The sequence below is a fragment of the Lynx canadensis genome, chromosome B4 (genome assembly GCF_007474595.2).
Source record: "Lynx canadensis isolate LIC74 chromosome B4, mLynCan4.pri.v2, whole genome shotgun sequence".
NCBI classification, from domain to species: Eukaryota; Metazoa; Chordata; class Mammalia; order Carnivora; family Felidae; genus Lynx; species Lynx canadensis.
In genome coordinates this window covers 75,477,449-75,497,517 of record NC_044309.1, presented here as the reverse complement: position 1 = coordinate 75,497,517, position 20,069 = coordinate 75,477,449, and the positions used below count along the sequence as shown (strand labels likewise).

At 56.5% G+C, this 20,069-nt stretch overlaps 1 protein-coding gene across 1 annotated transcript in view; it reads left to right on the top strand.

Moving 5' to 3' along the window:
- Positions 1 to 20,069, top strand: part of KMT2D (lysine methyltransferase 2D) — a 40,358-nt gene that overhangs the window by 4,825 nt on the left and 15,464 nt on the right. The window contains exons 2-35 of the mRNA XM_030322509.1: positions 840 to 925; positions 1,440 to 1,566; positions 1,747 to 1,970; positions 2,096 to 2,205; positions 2,377 to 2,539; positions 2,841 to 3,006; positions 3,106 to 3,220; positions 3,360 to 3,517; positions 3,727 to 3,872; positions 4,011 to 5,684; positions 5,774 to 6,882; positions 7,359 to 7,472; positions 7,823 to 7,933; positions 8,568 to 8,672; positions 9,440 to 9,621; positions 9,800 to 9,964; positions 10,057 to 10,166; positions 10,270 to 10,317; positions 10,962 to 11,183; positions 11,416 to 11,535; positions 11,623 to 11,727; positions 11,957 to 12,087; positions 12,171 to 12,318; positions 12,519 to 12,584; positions 12,762 to 12,872; positions 13,075 to 13,212; positions 13,318 to 13,402; positions 13,641 to 13,882; positions 13,981 to 14,054; positions 14,261 to 14,311; positions 14,435 to 16,246; positions 16,351 to 16,533; positions 16,614 to 16,750; positions 16,966 to 18,881. Of these exons, the coding sequence (XP_030178369.1) occupies positions 877 to 925; positions 1,440 to 1,566; positions 1,747 to 1,970; positions 2,096 to 2,205; positions 2,377 to 2,539; positions 2,841 to 3,006; positions 3,106 to 3,220; positions 3,360 to 3,517; positions 3,727 to 3,872; positions 4,011 to 5,684; positions 5,774 to 6,882; positions 7,359 to 7,472; positions 7,823 to 7,933; positions 8,568 to 8,672; positions 9,440 to 9,621; positions 9,800 to 9,964; positions 10,057 to 10,166; positions 10,270 to 10,317; positions 10,962 to 11,183; positions 11,416 to 11,535; positions 11,623 to 11,727; positions 11,957 to 12,087; positions 12,171 to 12,318; positions 12,519 to 12,584; positions 12,762 to 12,872; positions 13,075 to 13,212; positions 13,318 to 13,402; positions 13,641 to 13,882; positions 13,981 to 14,054; positions 14,261 to 14,311; positions 14,435 to 16,246; positions 16,351 to 16,533; positions 16,614 to 16,750; positions 16,966 to 18,881 (10,417 nt within the window). The 5' untranslated portion in view covers positions 840 to 876. The remainder of the gene's footprint in view (positions 1 to 839; positions 926 to 1,439; positions 1,567 to 1,746; positions 1,971 to 2,095; positions 2,206 to 2,376; positions 2,540 to 2,840; positions 3,007 to 3,105; positions 3,221 to 3,359; positions 3,518 to 3,726; positions 3,873 to 4,010; positions 5,685 to 5,773; positions 6,883 to 7,358; positions 7,473 to 7,822; positions 7,934 to 8,567; positions 8,673 to 9,439; positions 9,622 to 9,799; positions 9,965 to 10,056; positions 10,167 to 10,269; positions 10,318 to 10,961; positions 11,184 to 11,415; positions 11,536 to 11,622; positions 11,728 to 11,956; positions 12,088 to 12,170; positions 12,319 to 12,518; positions 12,585 to 12,761; positions 12,873 to 13,074; positions 13,213 to 13,317; positions 13,403 to 13,640; positions 13,883 to 13,980; positions 14,055 to 14,260; positions 14,312 to 14,434; positions 16,247 to 16,350; positions 16,534 to 16,613; positions 16,751 to 16,965; positions 18,882 to 20,069) is intronic.

The following is a 20,069-nucleotide window of genomic DNA, read 5'->3' as shown; positions in this document are numbered from 1 at the left end:
TCCCAGCATGCCTAGCTTCAAGCCTAGCTACACATGCTCAGTAACTCTTAAGGCCCACTTCTGTTAACTACTAGGGACCTCTGAGGAGGAAGGGCAGTTAGTGTTGCTAAGGGCAACGACCTGAGGCCTTCAGGCTGGGTGAGATCCTGAGCTCAGTCACAGCAGGGGAGGGGGGGTGGGAGGGGGCCTGAGCTGGATTTGGATGGGCCGTGGGTAGAAATTGGGGAGTTTCTTCTTTTGTGTTTGGGATCTCCTGTTTGAAACTGGTGGAAGTGGAGGAGATCCATCCATAGCTAGGCTTTAGTCCCAGTAATGTATTCTATACCCTGTAAGACCCCAGACTCTGTCTCTGGGAGAGGATTTTGACTGGATTCAGACTTCTTGGGTTATGGCTACCCCTGGGTTGGCACTGATGTACCTCTGGGATGGTAGATGACTTGAGATCTGAAGAAAAAGGCCAGGGAATAGGGCACACCAGAAACCAAGAACTCCGACATGAAGCAAAGGGCAGTACTAGATATAGCTTGGATGTGCTTCTAGTTGGATGCTCTTGCCCTGGGAACTCTGACACAGGAGGTAGGAAGTGGGAAAGGGGAGAGGACCTCCTGAGAATCCAGAGCGGGAGAATAGGGTATGTGTTTATCTGGGGAGGAAGTAGGCAGTGGGTAAGGGTTAGGGAGAAAGTTTTTCCTTGTCATTAGAACAGGAGTTTGTAGGTATGGCTTTGCTCTGCTTTCTGTAAAGTAGTTACCAATAGCTGCCTTCCTCCTAGGATGCTAGGGAAAGTGTTTAGTGGGGAGACTTACTAGACATGTAGATCTTTCTTTCTGCTCTGACAGGTCTCCCCGAGAGGGCCCTGCCCAGTCGGAGAGAGGGATGGACAGCCAGAAGCCGCCTGGTGAGGATAAAGATTCAGAACCGGCAGGTGAGTAGGGCAAATTCTGGGTTTGCTGGCAGCTTTCTGCCCTTCCCAGGCAACCTTAGATTTCTGGCCCTGGCACAAAGACAGGAGCTAAGTCTGTCTAATAGACAGGTAATTGAAGGACTTTGTTCTTTGGAGCAAAAGTCAAATTGCCATCACTGTAATTCACCAAGGGTTTTGGTTAATCTCATGGGTCTGATCAGTGAACTGGTATTTTTTTTTATTTATTTATGTATTTATTTATTTATTTATTTTTTTAATTTAAGTTAGTTAACATACATTGTAGTATCAGTTCCAGGAGTAGAAATTAGTGATTCATTATTTACATATGACACCTAGTGCTCATCCCAACAACCGCCCTCTTTAATGCCCATCACCCATTTAGCCCATCCCTGCCCCCCCACCTCTCCTCCATCAACCCCCAGTTTATTCTGTGCATTTAAGAGTCTCTTATGGTTTGCCTAGACTAGTACTATATAGAAGATGATGGCTGATGCTTGCTTCTCTGTTCATTCAGCTGATGGACCTGCAGCCTCTGAGGAGTCAGGCACCACTGAGCCAGACCTTCCCAACCCACATGTGGGGGAGGTCTCTGTGCCCAGTTCTGGAGGTCCTAGGCTTCAGGAGCCTCCCCAGGACTGCAGGTAACTTGGGGAAATGAGGATGTAAAGCCACACAAAGATTTGATTTGAGAGTCTGGACTTTCAAGGAGGAAGATTTAGGAAGATGAGTGTTTGGGAATCATAGGCATGCCAAATCATGGGGATGTTAGGGGTGCCTTTGGGCAGCGGTCCGGCATGGTACTAACGCTTGTGTGTCCACAGTGGGGGTCCGGTGCGGCGTTGTGCTCTCTGTAACTGCGGGGAGCCCAGTCTACATGGGCAGCGGGAGCTACGGCGCTTTGAGTTGCCATTTGACTGGCCCCAGTGTCCAGTGGCGTCCCCTGGGGGGAATCCAGGGCCCAACGAGGCAGTGCTGCCCTGTGAGGACCTGTCACAGATTGGTTTCCCTGAGGGCCTGACACCTGCCCACCTAGGAGAACCTGGCGGTAAGTGAGGAGAGGTGGGGTAGCTGACTTGGGCAGGAAAAGGGGGTAGGGACTGGGTGGTCCTGAGCCAGTCATTACCTTTCTGCTAACTCTTTCCTTTCTGTTCTTCCTTTTCCATTATAAAGGGTCCTGCTGGGCTCACCATTGGTGTGCTGCGTGGTCGGCAGGCGTATGGGGGCAGGAGGGCCCAGAACTATGTGGTGTGGACAAGGCCATCTTCTCAGGGATCTCACAGGTGGGGCTGGGGCCAAGGGATTGCATAGGCACAGGGTAGAGCGAGCAGGGCTGGTGGGCTTCTGAGAGGCTAGAATGAGAAGGGCAGTGGTTAGACGGAGGCAGAGCCAGTGCCTGACCTATTGCTCTGGGGAGAGCGGCTAGCACTGACACTTTGTCTCCACCCTGGCAGCGCTGTTCCCACTGCACCAGGCGCGGTGCCTCCATCCCTTGCCGGTCACCCGGATGTCCACGGCTTTACCACTTCCCCTGTGCGACTGCCAGCGGTTCCTTCTTATCCATGAAAACACTGCAGCTGCTATGCCCGGAGCACAGTGAGGGGGCTGCACATCTGGGTAAGAAGTCCTACCCTCTGGACACAGGGCAAATAAGGGGCCAAGTGTGCCTGGGGTTTTTGTGTGAACTTATGCCCCACTAAAAGAGATGTGAACTTTGTGAGCACAGGGACTTTTCCTTGTTTACCACGGTGTCTGCAGCGCCTAGAAGAGTGTCTCCCGTATATTGGGCAAATACCCAGTAACTATTTGTTGTTTGTTCGTTCTGTGTCTATGGAATGCCTGTTATGTAGAGAGCACTGTGCTGAGTCCTGCAAGGAATCCATAGCTGACCCATCTTCTTTGTCTCTTCCCACGCTAGAGGAGGCTCGTTGTGCAGTATGTGAGGGACCAGGGGAATTGTGTGACCTGTTCTTCTGTACCAGCTGTGGGCATCACTATCACGGGGCCTGCCTGGACACTGCTCTGACTGCCCGCAAACGTGCTGGCTGGCAGTGCCCTGAATGCAAAGTGTGCCAAGCCTGCAGGTAAGAATAGGAGGGCAAGAGAGAAGCCTTAGGTGAAGCACAGGTTAGGGTTGAAAATGAGGGCAGGAAGGATCTGTTATGTGCCCTATGTGCCTGCAGGAAACCTGGGAATGACTCTAAGATGTTGGTCTGTGAGACGTGTGACAAAGGATACCACACCTTCTGCCTAAAACCACCAATGGAGGAACTGCCTGCTCACTCTTGGAAGTGCAAGGTGATTATCCCTCTGATTCTGCCTTACTCTCCCTAATTCTACCACCTATCACATCTCATTTCCCCATTGTGATGAGTCCTGTGCTCTCCTCCAGTCTGCTCTCTGACTAGTGCCTGTTTTGCCTGCTTACTTCCCCTAGGCATGCCGGGTATGCCGGGCCTGTGGGGCAGGCTCAGCAGAGCTGAATCCCAACTCTGAGTGGTTTGAGAATTACTCGCTCTGTCACCGCTGTCACAAAGCCCAAGGAGGACAGCCTGTCAGTTCTGTGGCTGAGCAGCATCCCCCTGTCTGTAGCAGGTAAGTAACATGGACTGAAGGAGATTGGGAAGTTACGCAATTTGGAGGTATTGAGACTGGCAGGGGCCGTGTTAAAGGAAGTCGACTTTGAGAGGGGAGCCCCAAGGTGGGCAGTACGATCCGTAGCATTCATGCCTCACCTCAGCACGCTGTCTAGGAGCTGATAGCTAATGAGAGCCCTGGTGCCTGCTCCCCTGTACCCTCTGCAGGTTCTCACCCCCAGAGCCTGGTGATACCCCCACTGATGAGCCCGAAGCTCTGTACGTTGCATGCCAAGGGCAGCCAAAGGGTGGGCACGTGACCTCTATGCAACCCAAGGAACCGGGGCCCCTGCAATGTGAAGCCAAACCACTAGGTGAGTAGGGTTTGAGGGTTCCTGAAAATAATTCCTGTCTGTTCTGTGACAAGGGACAGTTTCTGCTTTGCCTTAAACCCTGTACTTTTGATGGAGTAGAGCTGGGCTAGGTGGGAGCATAGTGTGTTATGTCTGCAGGGAGAGCAGGGGCCCAACTTGAGCCCCAGTTGGAGGCCCCCCTAAATGAGGAGATGCCACTGCTGCCCCCACCTGAGGAGTCGCCCCTGTCCCCACCACCTGAGGAATCGCCCACATCCCCGCCGCCTGAGGCATCGCGCCTGTCCCCACCACCTGAGGAATCACCCCTCTCTCCACCGCCTGAGGAGTCTCCTCTGTCTCCTCCACCTGAGTCATCACCCTTTTCTCCACTGGAGGAGTCACCGTTCTCTCCACCAGAGGAGTCCCCCCCATCTCCCCCACTCGAGACACCCCTGTCTCCACCGCCTGAAGCATCACCCCTGTCCCCACCATTTGAAGAGTCTCCCCTGTCTCCCCCACCTGAGGAGTTGCCTACTTCCCCACCTCCTGAAGCATCTCGCCTGTCTCCACCACCTGAGGAGTCACCTATGTCCCCTCCACCTGAAGAATCACCCATGTCTCCACCACCTGAGGCATCTCGTCTGTTCCCACCATTTGAAGAATCACCCCTATCCCCTCCACCAGAGGAGTCTCCTCTCTCCCCACCACCAGAGGCATCACGTCTGTCCCCACCACCCGAGGACTCGCCCATGTCCCCACCACCTGAAGACTCGCCTATGTCCCCCCCGCCTGAGGTATCATGCCTATCCCCCCTGCCTGAGGTGTCACGCCTGTCCCCACCGCCTGAGGAATCTCCCCTGTCCCCACCGCCCGAGGAGTCTCCCACGTCTCCTCCACCTGAGGCTTCACGCCTATTCCCGCCGCCTGAGGACTCACCCGCTTCCCCACCACCCGAAGACTCACCTGCTTCTCCGCCCCCGGAGGAGCTGCTCATGACCCTACCGCTAGAGGAGTCATCCTTGTTGCCACTGCCTGAGGAGCCACGACTCTGCCCCCGACCTGAGGAGCTGTGCCTGTCCCCTCGGCCTGAGGAGCCGCGCCTGTCCCCTCGGCCTGAGGAGCCGCGCCTGTCCCCTCGGCCTGAGGAGCCGCGCCTGTCCCCTCGGCCTGAGGAGCCCTGTCTGTCCCCCCGGCCTGAGGAGCCACGCCTGTCCCCCGCACTTGAGGAACCGCGCCTGTCCCCTGCGCCTGAGAAGCTGCATTTATCCCCTCCGCTTGAGGAGCCACATCTGTCCCCCCGGCCTGAGAAGCCATGCCTGTCCCCTGCCCCTGAGGAGCTGTGTCTGTCTTCCCGGCCTGAGGAGCCCTGTCTGTCCCCCCGGCCTGAGGAGCCACGCCTGTCCCCCCGGCCTGAGGAGCCACGCCTGTCCCCCCAGCCTGAGGAGCCATGCCTGTCCCCCCTGCCTGAGGAGCCGCAGCTGTCCCCTGTGCCTGAGGAGCTACGCCTGTCCCCTGGGCCTGAGGAGCCGCGCCTGTCCCCCCAGCCTGAGGAGCCGCCCCTGTCCCCCCGGCCTGAGGAGTTGCGCTTGTCCCCCCAGCCTGAGGAACCGCGCCTGTCCCCTCGACCTGAAGAGCCCCCTGAGGAGCCAGGCCTATGCCCTGCACCTGAGGAATTGCCCTTGTTCCTCCCACCTGGGGAGCCACCTTTATCCCCCTTGCTTGGAGAGCCGGCCCTGTCTGAGCCTGGGGAACCACCTCTGTCCCCTCTACCTGAGGAGTTGCCGTTGTCCCCATCTGGGGAGCCATCCTTGTCACCTCAGCTGATGCCACCAGGTAAGGGGATGTTAGTCCCCCTTTGTCTGGGACAGTCTTAATTCTTTATGGTGCATCTAATCTAAGAGCCTCCCTTTTTCTATTTCCAGATCCTCTTCCTCCTCCACTCTCACCCATTATTACAGCTGTGGCCCCGCCGGCCCTGTCTCCTTTGGGGGAGTTAGAATACCCCTTTGGTGCCAAAGGGGACAGTGATCCTGAGTCGCCATTGGCTGCCCCCATCCTAGAGACACCCATCAGCCCTCCACCAGAAGCTAACTGCACTGACCCTGAGCCTGTACCTCCTATGATCCTTCCTCCATCTCCAGGCTCCCCAATGGGACCAGCTTCTCCCATCCTGATGGAACCCCTTCCCCCTCAGTGTTCTCCACTCCTGCAGCATTCCCTGCCTCCCCAAAACTCCCCTCCTTCCCAGTGCTCTCCTCCTGCTCTGCCACTGTCCATTCCCTCCCCACTGAGTCCCATGGAGAAGGCAGTGGAGGTCTCAGATGAGGCTGAGCCACATGAGATGGAGACTGAGAAAGTCCCAGAGCCTGAGTGCCCAGCCTTGGAACCCAGCCCTACTAGTCCTCTCCCCTCCCCCATGGGTAACCTTTCCTGCCCTGCACCTAGTCCTGCCCCAGCTCTGGATGACTTCTCCGGTCTGGGGGAAGATACAGCCCCTCTGGATGGGACTGACACTCCTGGTTCACAGCCAGAGGCTGGACAGACCCCTGGCAGTTTGGCTAGTGAACTTAAGGGATCCCCTGTGCTCCTGGACCCCGAGGAGCTGGCCCCTGTGACCCCTATGGAGGTCTATGGCCCAGAATGCAAGCAGGCAGGGCAGAGTTCACCCTGTGAAGAGCAAGAGGAGCCACGTGCACCAGTGGCCCCTACCCCACCCACTCTCATCAAATCCGACATCGTTAATGAGATCTCCAATCTGAGCCAGGGTGATGCCAGTGCCAGTTTTCCTGGCTCCGAGCCCCTGCTAGGCTCTCCCGACCCCGAAGGGGGCGGCTCCTTGTCCATGGAGCTGGGGGTATCTACAGACGTTAGTCCAGCCCGAGATGAGGGCTCCCTGCGACTCTGTACTGACTCGCTGCCAGAGACTGACGACTCGCTACTGTGTGATGCTGGGACAGCTATTGGCGGAGGCAAAGCTGAGGGGGACAAGGGGAGGCGGCGCAGCTCCCCAGCTCGTTCCCGCATCAAACAGGTGAGAGGCCATCCAGCCACTGGTTGTGGTCAATGTGATGTCAGTGTCAGATGTGTGATCCTATGTCACGGATAGCTTTCTACCTGGTTTACTGAATCCTAGACTCTTCAGGGATCCTTTATTCATCCTCTTTGTTAAGGGAAATACTGATACATAGGGAAGTGAAGTGCCCGGGTTCGTAGTTACCCAGTAAGAGAATGAGGACTAGAAAGTCAGGTCTCTCTAGCCAGTGTTTTTCTCATTGTGCCGTGTTGGTCACTTTCTCCTTGGGATGGGGGCATGGTTTGAGCTGGAGCTATCTACCTGTCACGGAGAGCTTGGCTTTTCCCCTGCCCTGAGTAGGACTCCTGGGCCTTATCACCTGTCATGCTCTGTCCGTTCATCTCTTCCCTTCCCCCCTGAGGCTGTAGACCCAGTACACTACAGGATTACAAACTCCTGACTTGCTGTTGTAATCGTCCTCTTCCCTCACTTAGGGTCGCAGCAGTAGTTTCCCAGGAAGACGCCGGCCACGTGGAGGAGCACATGGAGGACGCGGGAGAGGACGGGCCCGGCTAAAATCAACTACTTCTTCCATTGAGACTCTGGTAGTAAGGAGAGGCTTCCCATTTCCCAAACATGCTTCAGCTGGCCCTTTCAAGATTAAACACCCTTTAAATCCTGCCAGTCCCTTGCACGCCCACCTACCTGCTTGCTAGCCTAGGGCCTGTCCAGCTATGTCTGTGCTTCTGTCCACCTGGCCCCCAGGCTTCTCTGAAATCTCTGCTGTTGGGCTGAGGCCAAGTTTGGGAGCTGGGGTGTTCTTCTGCTTCTTAGTCCTGGCTCCTGGCCTTCATCTTAGCCAGGGGTTCACGCCTCCTTCCCCCCAGCACCAAAGAGGAGAGCGGCTTAGTGGGGGCAGATTTAGCTGCCTCACTTGCCACAACTCTCTGCCTGTAAGGTTGCTGATATCGATAGCTCTCCCAGCAAAGAGGAAGAAGACGACGATGACGACACCATGCAAAATACTGTGGTTCTCTTCTCCAACACAGACAAGTTTGTCCTAATGCAGGTACTGTGCTTGCCTGTGGTATAGTTCCATCCTCAGCACTGAGTCCTGGCAGACCCAATGTTGGCTGGGCATATTTTGGTGGGAGGGTAAATGGGGAAGACCAAACTGAGGACCTGCTTCTGGGGATACCCAGCTAATGAGAAAACACAGTGAATCAGGATCATGTTCGTTTGTTTGTCCATCCATCAAATTTCTCTTTAGTGTCTCCTCTGGGCTGGGCAGTGAGCTAGGAGCAAGGGGTATAGCCGTAAAAAAGGCAGAAACGATCTCTGCCCTATTGAAGCTTATAGCCTGGGAAGTTTAATGTATGTTCCCACCTGAATCATCTCAAAGCTGATAGAATTTTGTCAGATATGTTACTCTCTCATCCTGACCAGTCTTTATCCTTCTTACCTTCCTTTCACTTCTCCTTCCTTTTACCCATGTCAGGATGTACCAATTCAGATTCCCTGGTCAGATGAGCAAGGCATGATAGGAAGGAACAGGCCCGTGATAGCTAAGTGTCCTGACAATGGGGGGTGGGTTTTTGGTTCCTTGACTCCCCCCTTTCAGATTAGTGTTGTAGTTGGTTGCTGGGACTGAGTGAGATTGAAGAGGCCAGGTTGGACATTCAGGTTTCTCTGTGTTTCTCTAGGACATGTGCGTGGTATGTGGCAGCTTTGGACGGGGAGCAGAGGGCCACCTCCTCGCCTGTTCCCAGTGTTCTCAGTGCTATCACCCTTATTGTGTCAACAGCAAGGTGAGTTCAAGGCCCAAGAGGCCTGGACTGGGAAATGGGGTCAGTTATTTCTTACATTAGGCCCCTGTTCTGGTCACACTACTTTATTTAAAAATTTTTAATTTGAGTATAATTGATATTGTTTGCTTAAAATGGCCATTGGTCATGGAAGTTACTTGTCAGTCACTAGTGGTTACAAACTCATCTTGGGGCAAAGTACTTTGGAAATCATGGCGGTCTTTATTAAGTTTCTTTGTCGTAGATCATGATTGGTATAATTTAATCCATCGTCTGAGTTGTGAAAACTTTGCATGGCCTGGAGATAAAATATAAAATCAAAATCATAAGCACAAGTCTGCAAAGAGAAAGCAGTGTTTTTGACCCAAGTGTGGTCACTTGTTTTGGGGTTTTCATTAATGCTGATTTAGAACTCACTGCTGACATTCACTAATTTGTAGCAATAGCAGGTTCTAAATGTTCAAGAAATGTTGGGGGAGATACAACCTAATTCTATCCACAGTCTTTTGGGGACTTGGCTAGTAAAAGATCGTAATGAGGTAGTGGCTGGGTGAGGCCATTCTCTGATCAGCAGAGATCCCTGGGAGCCTAAGTTTAGAGTCACTACTTTTGGGGATGGAGGTGCTCTGCGTAGCCTTCCTGTGTTCAGATGGAGGTCTGGCCTGAGCACTGAGGTCCTCCAGCCCTACCCACGTAAGTCCCACCCTCCCCTAAGAAGTCTTCCCTCTCCTGTACGTCACACCCTGAAGAATTGCCATCTTCTGCCCCAGATCACCAAGGTGATGCTGCTAAAGGGCTGGCGTTGTGTGGAGTGCATCGTGTGTGAGGTGTGCGGCCAGGCCTCGGACCCCTCACGCCTCCTGCTCTGTGATGACTGTGACATTAGCTACCACACATACTGCCTGGACCCGCCACTGCTCACCGTGCCCAAGGGTGGCTGGAAGTGCAAATGGTAGGGAGACCTGGGATCTTGAGCGGCCTGGGCAGGAGATGTTGGAGGGATGCGATGTTGCTGACGTGACAGAGGCTGGGTTTAGAAGGCTGGGCTGGCTGCTTGCTTCTCAATGAAGACGTCTCTGGATGCCTTGGGGAGGCTAGGTACTGAGGGTCTGTCTTTCTGCCCCCACCAGGTGTGTGTCTTGTATGCAGTGTGGGGCTGCCTCCCCTGGCTTCCACTGTGAATGGCAGAATAGTTACACACACTGCGGGCCCTGCGCTAGCCTGGTGACCTGCCCTATCTGTCATGCCCCATATGTGGAAGAGGACCTCCTAATCCAGTGCCGCCACTGTGAACGGTGAGGGTGTCCTCCCCTTATATGGGTCTCCTCTTCCCTGTTCTTAGCTTTGCACTGTCTGGGTTTATTTCTTCCTGTTTCCCTTCTTCCAGGTGGATGCATGCTGGCTGCGAGAGCCTCTTCACGGAGGATGACGTGGAACAGGCGGCCGACGAGGGCTTTGACTGTGTCTCCTGCCAGCCTTATGTGGTAAAGCCTGCTGGTGAGTACCAGGTGCTGGGGAGAGGGGAGCAGGGGTCAGGGCAGGGCTGTCTTACTTTGGGACAGGGCCTCAAGCTGCCTTGGTTTGCCCGTCTCTTCCATAGCGCCTGTTGCTCCTCCAGAGTTGGTGCCTATGAAGGTGAAAGAGCCAGGTGAGTCACAGAAATCCGGAATGCCAAGTCTGGAAGAGACCTTAGACGCTGTCTAGTCCAGCTCCAACCCAACTTCATCTCCTCATTTTCAGAGGAGGAAACTAAGATCCTCAGAGGTTGAGTGGCCTGCTCAAGGTCACCCCCAGTAGGTTAGTGGTAAAGTTATAACGAGAACCAAGGCCTCCATTTTCCCAGGCAGAGTTCATTCCACTAGGCAACGTGGCCTTTGCAGAATCTCATCTCCAGAGAGCACAGAACACAGATTTTTCTTCTCAGTGAAGGGGGCCTCAGTGAAGGGGCCTCTCCTCCATCATGATGTGGGCACTGTATGCTGGCATTGGCCAGTAGGGGCCTTCTTAGGCCTGGGTAGCTAGAGAATTCTTTGGGTGAACTAGTGTGAGTCCTGAGCAAAGTCAGGCTTCTGTAGTAGCGGTCTCTGTGAACCCCTCTGGGTCACTGATGGAGAACTCAGGCCTCAGCTAGCACCCACTCGTGGCCTGTCCCCTCCAGCCCTCCCTCCCCAGTGTTCACCTCGGTCCATCTTTTGCTGCTTTTGTCCCAGCTGGGGACTTAGGCTGAAACTTGGAGTTCTGGTTTCTCTGGGGCCTCCATCCAGGGGCTACGTGCTCTTCTCCTTTGTGCAGAGCCTCAATACTTTCGCTTTGAGGGTGTGTGGCTGACAGAAACTGGCATGGCCGTGCTGCGTAACCTGACCATGTCACCCCTGCACAAGCGGCGCCAGCGGCGAGGACGGCTTGGCCTCCCAGGGGAGGCAGGGCTAGAGGGTTCTGAGCCCTCAGATGCCCTTGGCCCTGATGACAAGAAGGATGGGGACCTGGATGCTGACGAGCTGCTCAAGGGTGAAGGTCAGGCTGGGGAATCTCAGGGAGTGCCCAAGTAGTGGGAGCACTCCCGTGAGAGTGGGGCATTGGATGGGGCAGCAGTGCCACGCCCAGTCCCCCTCAACCCACGGTTGGGCTTGTCCAGATGGCTCTGTGGCAAAGCACTGGGCTCTCTGTTCTCGGATAGCAGGATGACGAGCTTAAAAGGGCGCGTGCTTCTGATCTTCCTCCCTCTCTCTCTTGTCTCCGTACACAGGTGGCGTGGAGCACATGGAATGCGAAATGAAACTGGAGGGGCCTATCAGCCCTGATATAGAGCCTGGCAGAGAGGAGACCGAGGAAAGCAAGAAACGCAAACGCAAACCCTATCGGCCTGGTGAGGCCCTGGAATGGGGAGGTGGGTGGTGAGGGACAGTTCACCAGGTCCCTGGCAGCTTCTCAGTCTCACTCTCCCTCTTCCTAGGCATTGGTGGTTTCATGGTGCGACAGCGGAAATCCCACACACGTGTGAAAAAGGGGCCTGCTGCACAGGCGGAGGTGTTGAGTGGGGATGGGCAGCCCGACGAGGGTGAGACGGGTGAGGGCTCCAGTGGGGCCTGGGAGAAGGTGGGGATTCCAGGACCTATGGGGCACTGCCAGGGAGGCCTGGGAGGTGAGGGCTCACTCATAGGGCCACGAGGGTGGTGGGCCCAATTGGTGCTGGGGAGAGAGTGGGCAGAAAGTGTCCCTTGAGTGAGTTGGGAGCAGCATGCCCAGTGTCCCCTGAGAGGGGCTGACACCTCCCCTTCTGTCCCCAGTGATGCCTGCAGACCTACCTGCAGAGGGCCCCGTGGACCAGAGCTTAGCTGATGGGGATGAGAAGAAGAAGCAGCAGCGGCGTGGGCGCAAGAAGAGCAAACTGGAAGACATGTTTCCTGCTTATCTGCAGGTGGGTCTTTGGCTCTCTGCAGGGTGACGGTGCGTCTGCCCTGCGGAGCATGAAGAGGCCTATTTCTCTTACTCCTCCTGCAGGAAGCCTTCTTTGGGAAGGAGCTGCTGGACCTGAGCCGGAAGGCCCTTTTTGCCGTTGGCGTGGGCCGGCCCAGTTTTGGACTAGGAGCCCCAAAAGCCAAGGGGGATAGTGGCTCAGATAGGAAGGAGCTCCCCACGTCACAGAAAGGTCAGTTATGTGGGGGTGAGGTGGTCTGAAAGGATCCAACTTCCCCTCTGTGCTTAGAGGCTGGTGAGGGGATTTGGTGGGGGACAGGCTGGCCTCCCAGAATTGAGGGTGGGCCAAGGCCCTGGCCTGTGGAGCTGGGGGCCCATTCTGGGCATCAAGTGTAGGGCATCTCTGACTAGAGTGGGGACTGTTGCTCATAGGAGATGATGCTCCAGATGTTGCAGATGAAGAATCCCGTGGCCTGGAGGGCAAAGCAGATACACCAGGTGAGGGCTGCTGGGAGGACTGTGTCTTCTCTTGGTTTTGCTTCTGTCAACATGTTTTGCCCCTGAGCACCATCTGGTTGGCGGCTGGAAACTGTTTCGTGCCCTCTGGGGTCCAGGGTGGCTAGTGTGGTGCCTCTGCACTGTCCTTGGTTGACGGGTTTCTCTTGGCAATTGCAGGACCTGAGGATGGAGGCATAAAGGCATCCCCAGTGCCCAGTGACCCCGAGAAGCCAGGCACTCCGGGTGAAGGGATGCTTAGCTCTGACTTAGATAGGATTCCCACTGAAGGTGAGGCTGTGGCCCACACTTGTCGTGTGTAAGGGTCCTCTGTGGGAGGAGAAGGTCCTACCTATGGGACTGCCATCTGTACAGCCAGCTTCTTTGGTGGGGAGTCCTGGGCACCTTCCCTGGCCATGGCCATTTGTGGCCCTGCAGTGTCCCGTCAAATCCCCAGTCTTCCTTAGCGGCATCCTTCATCAACCCCCCACAGAACTGCCCAAGATGGAATCTAAAGACCTGCAGCAGCTCTTCAAGGATGTTCTGGGTTCTGAACGAGAGCAGCACCTGGGTTGTGGAACCCCCGGCTCGGACGGCAGCCGTACACCGCTACAGAGGCCCTTTCTTCAAGGTGATACGGATGGCAGTGGCATCAAGACTGGGTGTCCAGATTTGGCCAAGCTCACCCCCAGGATGGGCCTCTTGCTCTCGTTCTCTGATCCTGTGCCTCTTGTAGGTGGACTCCCTTTGGGCAATCTCCCCTCCAGCAGCCCAATGGACTCCTACCCGGGCCTCTGCCAGTCCCCATTCCTGGATTCTAGGTTGGTATCTATGCTTAACGTCTGTGGACAGTCCCTGCTGTCCCTTCCCTCCCACTGGGGCCACGCCAAGGGAGGGGACCTTGGACTCCGGGGTGCTGCTGTAGAAATGCTTGTCTCTGCTCCTTTGTTAGTGGCCCTCCTTGTGGGGGCAGGGCAGTGGCCTGGGAACTCTAGGCAGTTTGTCTGGGGTAGGGCTTGGCTTCCTTGCCCTCCGTGACTCTCTGCCCCTGCGCCCCAGGGAGCGCGGGGGCTTCTTTAGCCCGGAACCCGGTGAGCCAGACAGCCCCTGGACAGGCTCAGGGGGCACCACGCCCTCCACCCCCACCACCCCCACCACGGAGGGAGAGGGCGACGGGCTCTCCTATAACCAGCGGAGCCTTCAGCGTTGGGAGAAGGATGAGGAGTTGGGCCAGCTCTCCACCATCTCACCTGTGCTCTATGCCAACATTAACTTTCCCAATCTCAAGCAAGATTACCCAGGTACCCATGGAACGGAGGCAAGGGAAACAACCTGGGAATGTGGTGGGCACAGGGGTCACCTGCCAAGTTTCCTCTAACGAAATACCTCTGCCCTCCAGACTGGTCTAGCCGTTGCAAACAAATCATGAAGCTCTGGAGAAAAGTTCCAGCTACTGACAAAGCCCCCTACCTGGTGAGCCGGAAGAGAGCCTAGGTCAGGGTGGGAACTGGGACTCGAGGGTGTTTTTGGGAAATTCACCTCCGTTCTTTCCATTACCCACTCCCAAAGCAACTGGGCCAGAAGGGATCACCTTCTGGGTAGGGAGTGAGTGACGTGAGGGATGGGGGCTGGGCATGAAACTGAGCCCTAGGCCTAAGGCTGTGTCCTGTATCCCTCAGCAAAAGGCCAAAGATAACCGGGCAGCTCACCGCATCAACAAGGTGCAAAAGGTGAGTGGGGGCCAGGCTGGGTCGTGCCATCCAGATCCTATAGCTGGGGGCCTCTTGAGGGTGTGGGGGACATAGGGCTTGCCACAGCAGCCTGACTGCTCTGTGCCTGGTCTCCCCCTGTAGCAGGCTGAGAGCCAGATCAACAAGCAGACCAAGGTGGGCGACATGGCCCGTAAGACTGACCGACCAGCCCTACATCTTCGCATTCCCCCCCAGCCAGGGGCACTGGGCAGTCCGCCCCCCGCTGCTGCCCCCACCATTTTCATTGGCAGCCCCACTACCCCCGCCGGCTTGTCTACCTCTGCGGACGGGTTCCTGAAGCCGCCGGTGGGCACAGTGCCCGGCCCCGACTCGCCCGGTGAGCTCTTCCTCAAGCTCCCACCCCAGGTGCCCGCCCAAGTGCCTTCGCAGGACCCCTTTGGACTGGCCCCCGCCTACGCTCTGGAGCCCCGCTTCCCCACGGCACCACCTACTTATCCTCCCTATCCTAGTCCAACTGGGGCCCCTGCGCAGCCCCTGACGCTGGGCGCCTCATCTCGTCCTGGGACTGGCCAGCCAGGGGAATTCCACACTACCCCACCCGGCACCCCCCGGCACCAGCCCTCCACACCCGATCCCTTTCTCAAACCCCGCTGCCCCTCACTGGACAACCTGGCTGTGCCTGAGAGCCCAGGGATAGGGGGAGGCAAGGCTGCCGAGCCCCTGCTGTCACCCCCGCCTTTTGGGGAGTCTCGGAAGGCCCTAGAGGTGAAGAAGGAAGAGCTTGGGGCATCCTCTCCTAGCTATGGGCCCCCAAACCTAGGCTTTGTTGACTCACCTTCCTCAGGCCCCCACCTGGGCAACCTGGAGTTAAAGGCACCTGATGTCTTTAAAGCCCCCCTGACCCCTCGGGCATCTCAGGTAGAGCCCCAGAGCCCGGGCTTGGGCCTAAGGCCCCAGGAGCCACCCCCTGCCCAGGCTTTGGCCCCTTCTTCTCCCAGCCACTCGGACATCTTTCGCCCTGGCCCCTATCCTGACCCCTATGCCCAGCCCCCGTTGACCCCTCGGCCCCAACCCCCACCCCCTGAAAGCTGCTGTGCCCTGCCCCCTCGCTCATTGCCCTCAGACCCTTTCTCCCGAGTACCTGCCAGTCCCCAGTCCCAGTCCAGCTCGCAGTCCCCATTAACACCCCGTCCTTTGTCTGCCGAGGCTTTTTGCCCATCCCCTGTTACCCCTCGCTTCCAGTCTCCTGACCCTTATTCCCGTCCACCCTCACGTCCTCAGTCCCGTGACCCATTTGCCCCCTTGCATAAGCCACCCCGACCCCAGCCCCCTGAAGTTGCCTTCAAGGCTGGGCCTCTAGCCCACACTCCACTGGGGGCTGGGGGCTTCCCAGCAGCCCTGCCCTCGGGACCGGCAGGTGAGCTCCATGCTAAGGTCCCAAGTGGGCAGCCCCCCAATTTTGCCCGGTCCCCTGGGACGGGTGCATTTGTGGGCACCCCCTCTCCCATGCGTTTTACTTTCCCTCAGGCGGTAGGGGAGCCTTCCCTAAAGCCCCCTGTCCCTCAGCCTGGTCTCCCTCCACCCCATGGGATCAACAGCCATTTTGGGCCTGGCCCTACTTTGGGCAAGCCTCAAAGCACAAACTACGCAGTAGCCACAGGGAACTTCCACCCATCAGGCAGCCCCCTGGGATCCAGCAGTGGGTCCACAGGAGAGGGCTTTGGGCTGTCCCCGCTACGCCCCCCATCAGTCCTACCACCACCTGCACCGGATGGATCCCTCCCCTACCTGTCGCATGGATCCTCACAGCGGGCAGGCATCACCTCTCCAGTCGATAAGCGAGAAGACCCAGGGGCTGGATTGGGTAGCTCTTTGGCAGCACCTGAACTTCCAGGTACCCAGGACCCAGGCATGTCCAGCCTCAGCCAGACAGAACTGGAGAAGCAGCGGCAGGTGGGTGGACATCCTGGAGTGAACCCCCATATCTTTGCTTTTCTTGTGCCAGCTCTGTGATTGGAGTAGAATGGACTTACCCCACTTCTCTGTTCTTTGCACAGCGCCAGCGACTACGGGAGCTCCTGATTCGGCAGCAAATCCAGCGCAACACCCTGCGGCAAGAGAAGGAAACAGCTGCAGCAGCTGCAGGAGCAGTGGGGCCCCCGGGCAGCTGGGGTGCCGAGCCCAGCAGCCCTGCCTTTGAGCAGCTGAATCGAGGCCAGACTCCCTTTGCTGGGACCCAGGTAGATAGAGTGGTGGCAAGGGGTGGCGGGTCCAGGATACTGAAGGTAACCCCTCCTTCATCCACCTCCATCTCTCCCAGGACAAGAGTAGCCTTGTGGGGCTGCCCCCAAGCAAATTGGGTGGCCCCATCATGGGGCCAGGGGCTTTCCCCAGCGATGACCGACTCTCCCGGCCACCTCCACCAGCCACCCCTTCCTCTATGGATGTGAGCAGCCGGTAAGCTCCAAAGCAAAGGGTAAAGCAAGGGAGGAGATCTCACCACCATTGTGTGTTGCCCCAGGTTTTCCTGTGTCTGACCCTTGTCCAGTATCACTTACTCTTCTTCCTCATTCCTTCTTACTGTGTCAACTCCATCCTTCCTTAATGCCCTAAGCCCATGTTCTAGCACTTGATCCTGATTTCATCTTACTGACTACCGCATATTCTTCCAGGCAACTGGTGGGAGGCTCCCAAGCCTTCTATCAGCGAGCACCCTATCCTGGGTCCCTGCCCTTACAGCAGCAGCAGCAGCAACAGCAACAACTGTGGCAGCAGCAGCAGCAACAACAGCAGGCAACAGCAACCTCCATGCGCCTTGCCATGTCTACTCGCTTTCCATCAACTCCTGGGCCTGAACTTGGCCGCCAAACCCTAGCTTCCCCCTTGGCAGGAATTCCCGCCCGCCTCCCTGGCCCTGGAGAGCCAGTGCCTGGTCCAGCTGGTCCTGCCCAGTTCATTGAGTTGCGGCACAATGTACAGAAAGGACTAGGACCTGGGGGGGCTCCGTTTCCTGGGCAGGGCCCCCCTCAGAGACCCCGTTTTTACCCAGTAAGTGAGGACTCCCACCGAATGGCTCCTGAAGGGCTTCGAGGCCTGGCAGTATCAGGCCTTCCCCCACAGAAACCCGCAGCACCTCCGGCCCCTGAATTGAATAGTAGTCTCCATCCAGTGCCCCACACCAAAGGTCCCTCCCTGCCCACTGGCTTGGAGCTGGTCAGCCGGCCCACCTCAAGCACTGAGCTTGGCCGCCCTCCTCCTCTGGCCCTGGAAGCTGGGAAGTTACCCTGTGAGGATCCTGAGCTGGACGATGACTTTGATGCTCACAAGGCCCTAGAGGATGATGAGGAGCTTGCTCACCTGGGCCTGGGTGTGGATGTGGCCAAGGGAGATGATGAGCTGGGCACCTTGGAAAACCTGGAGACCAATGACCCTCACCTGGATGACCTGCTCAATGGGGATGAGTTTGATCTGCTGGCCTATACTGACCCTGAGCTGGATACTGGGGACAAGAAGGACATCTTCAATGAGCACCTGAGGCTGGTAGAGTCGGCCAATGAAAAGGCTGAGCGGGAGGCCCTGCTGCGGGGGGTGGAGCCAGGACCCATGGGCCCTGATGAGCGCCCTCTGCCTGCTGCTGATGTCTCTGAGGCCCGTCTGGCATCGGTGCTCCCTGAGGTGAAGCCCAAGGTAGAGGAAGGTGGGCGCCACCCTTCCCCTTGCCAGTTTGCCATTACCACCCCCAAGGTAGAGCCAGCACCTGCCACCACTTCCCTAGGTCTAGGGCTGAAACCAGGACAGAGTGTGATGGGCACCCGGGACACCCGGATGGGCACAGGACCCTTTTCCGGCAGTGGGCACACAACTGAGAAGGGCCCCTTTGGGGCCACAGGAGGACCACCAGCTCACCTGCTGACACCCAGCCCGCTGAGTGGCCCAGGAGGGTCCTCCCTGCTGGAAAAGTTTGAGCTGGAGAGTGGGGCCCTGACCTTGCCCGGTGGACATGCAACATCAGGGGATGAGCTGGACAAGATGGAGAGCTCGCTGGTAGCCAGTGAGTTACCCTTGCTCATCGAAGACCTGTTGGAGCATGAGAAGAAGGAGCTGCAGAAGAAGCAGCAGCTTTCGGCACAGCTGCAGCCTGCCCAGCAACAGCAGCAACAACAGCAGCAGCAGCAGCAGCAGCAGCAGCAGCAGCAGCAGCAGCATTCCCTGCTGGCCACACCAGGCCCTGCCCAGGCCATGTCTTTGACACATGAAGGCTCTTCTCCCAGTTTGGCTGGGCCCCAACAGCAGCTTGCCCTAGGACTTGGGGGTTCCCGACAGCCAGGCTTGGCCCAACCACTGATGCCCACCCAGCCACCAGCACATGCCCTCCAGCAGCGCCTGGCCCCATCCATGGCCATGGTGTCCAGTCAAGGACATATGCTAAGTGGGCAGCACGGGGGGCAGGCAGGCTTGGTGCCCCAGCAGAGCCCACAGCCAGTGCTGGCACAGAAGCCCATGGGTACCATGCCACCTTCCATGTGTATGAAACCTCAGCAGCTGGCCATGCAGCAGCAGCTGGCTAACAGCTTCTTCCCTGATACAGGTAACTTGAGCCAGGGGCACTGGCTTAGTTACTCAGGGGTGATCACTGCTACCACCAAATGGACACTGGAGCTAGAGACCTAAGATAATCCCCAGCTGAGGGAGGTGGGACACAAAGAGCATGGGCTAAACACCATACTAGCAGTGTAGGCAGAAGCATTGTAGCTTTTGCCAACGGAGGAATGGCGCCTGGCATAGAGCAGGCAGTTAGATACTTGAACAAATGGAATGAATGCATGAAGCCTGGTTGGCAAGGGCTTTGTAGCTGTGCGAGACCAGAAGATCGGGAGCTGGAGAGAAGTAGTGCAGGAAACAGCAGTCCAGGCGGGCACAGGCCCTTGAGTGGGAAATGATGTGGGGGGAAGCCGGTGAGTGCGTTTGGAAACCATATTGAGGTGGCTAGGCCAGAGTGGACTCCATGTGGAGGAAGGTAAGTGGGTACTACCCTAATTTTGGAGATGTGAGAAGAGGGGCCAGATTGAGGAAGATCTCAAATTCAATACTGTTTATTGGGATAACATTTGTTAAGCAGTGTGCCAAGCACTTTACCATCGTCGTCCGATTGAATCACAACAAACTCATTAAATAGGTACTGCCAGGGTCTTCAGTTAGGGAAGTAGGCATGGAGGGCGAGTAACTTGCCAAGATCATACAGCTAACAGCTAGAGTTTGAATCCTGCTCCTCTGGTCCTCTTGACTATTTTGTGGCCTTAAAATAGGAGGAAAGGGAGTTTGGGTAGTCCTTTAAGAAAATTTTTTTTTTTAATTAGTTCTCTTTGTTTTTGAGAGGCAGAGAGAGAGAGAGAGAGAGAGAGAGAGCACGTGTGGGGGAGGGGCAGAGAGAGAGGGAGGGAGACACAGAATCCAAAGCAGGCTCCAGGCTCTGAGCTGTCAGCACAGAGCCCGATGTGGGGCCTAAGCTCACGAACCGTGAGATCATGACCCGAGCCGAAGTCGGACGCTCAACTGACTGAGCCACCCAGGCACCCCAGGTTAGTCCTTTAAAAAGTGGAGAGTGAAGTTGTGAGAGCAGTGGAGAAATATAAAATGTACAGGATTTTAGGAAGATGTAAGTTTTTGGTGGTTGCTTATTTCTCCTTTTTAACCCAGCATCCTGAATAGGCAAGAAATGGGCTGTAGGTGATGCCCGTGGTGCCCAAAGCAGCACTGGCATCTAGGACTTTGGCAC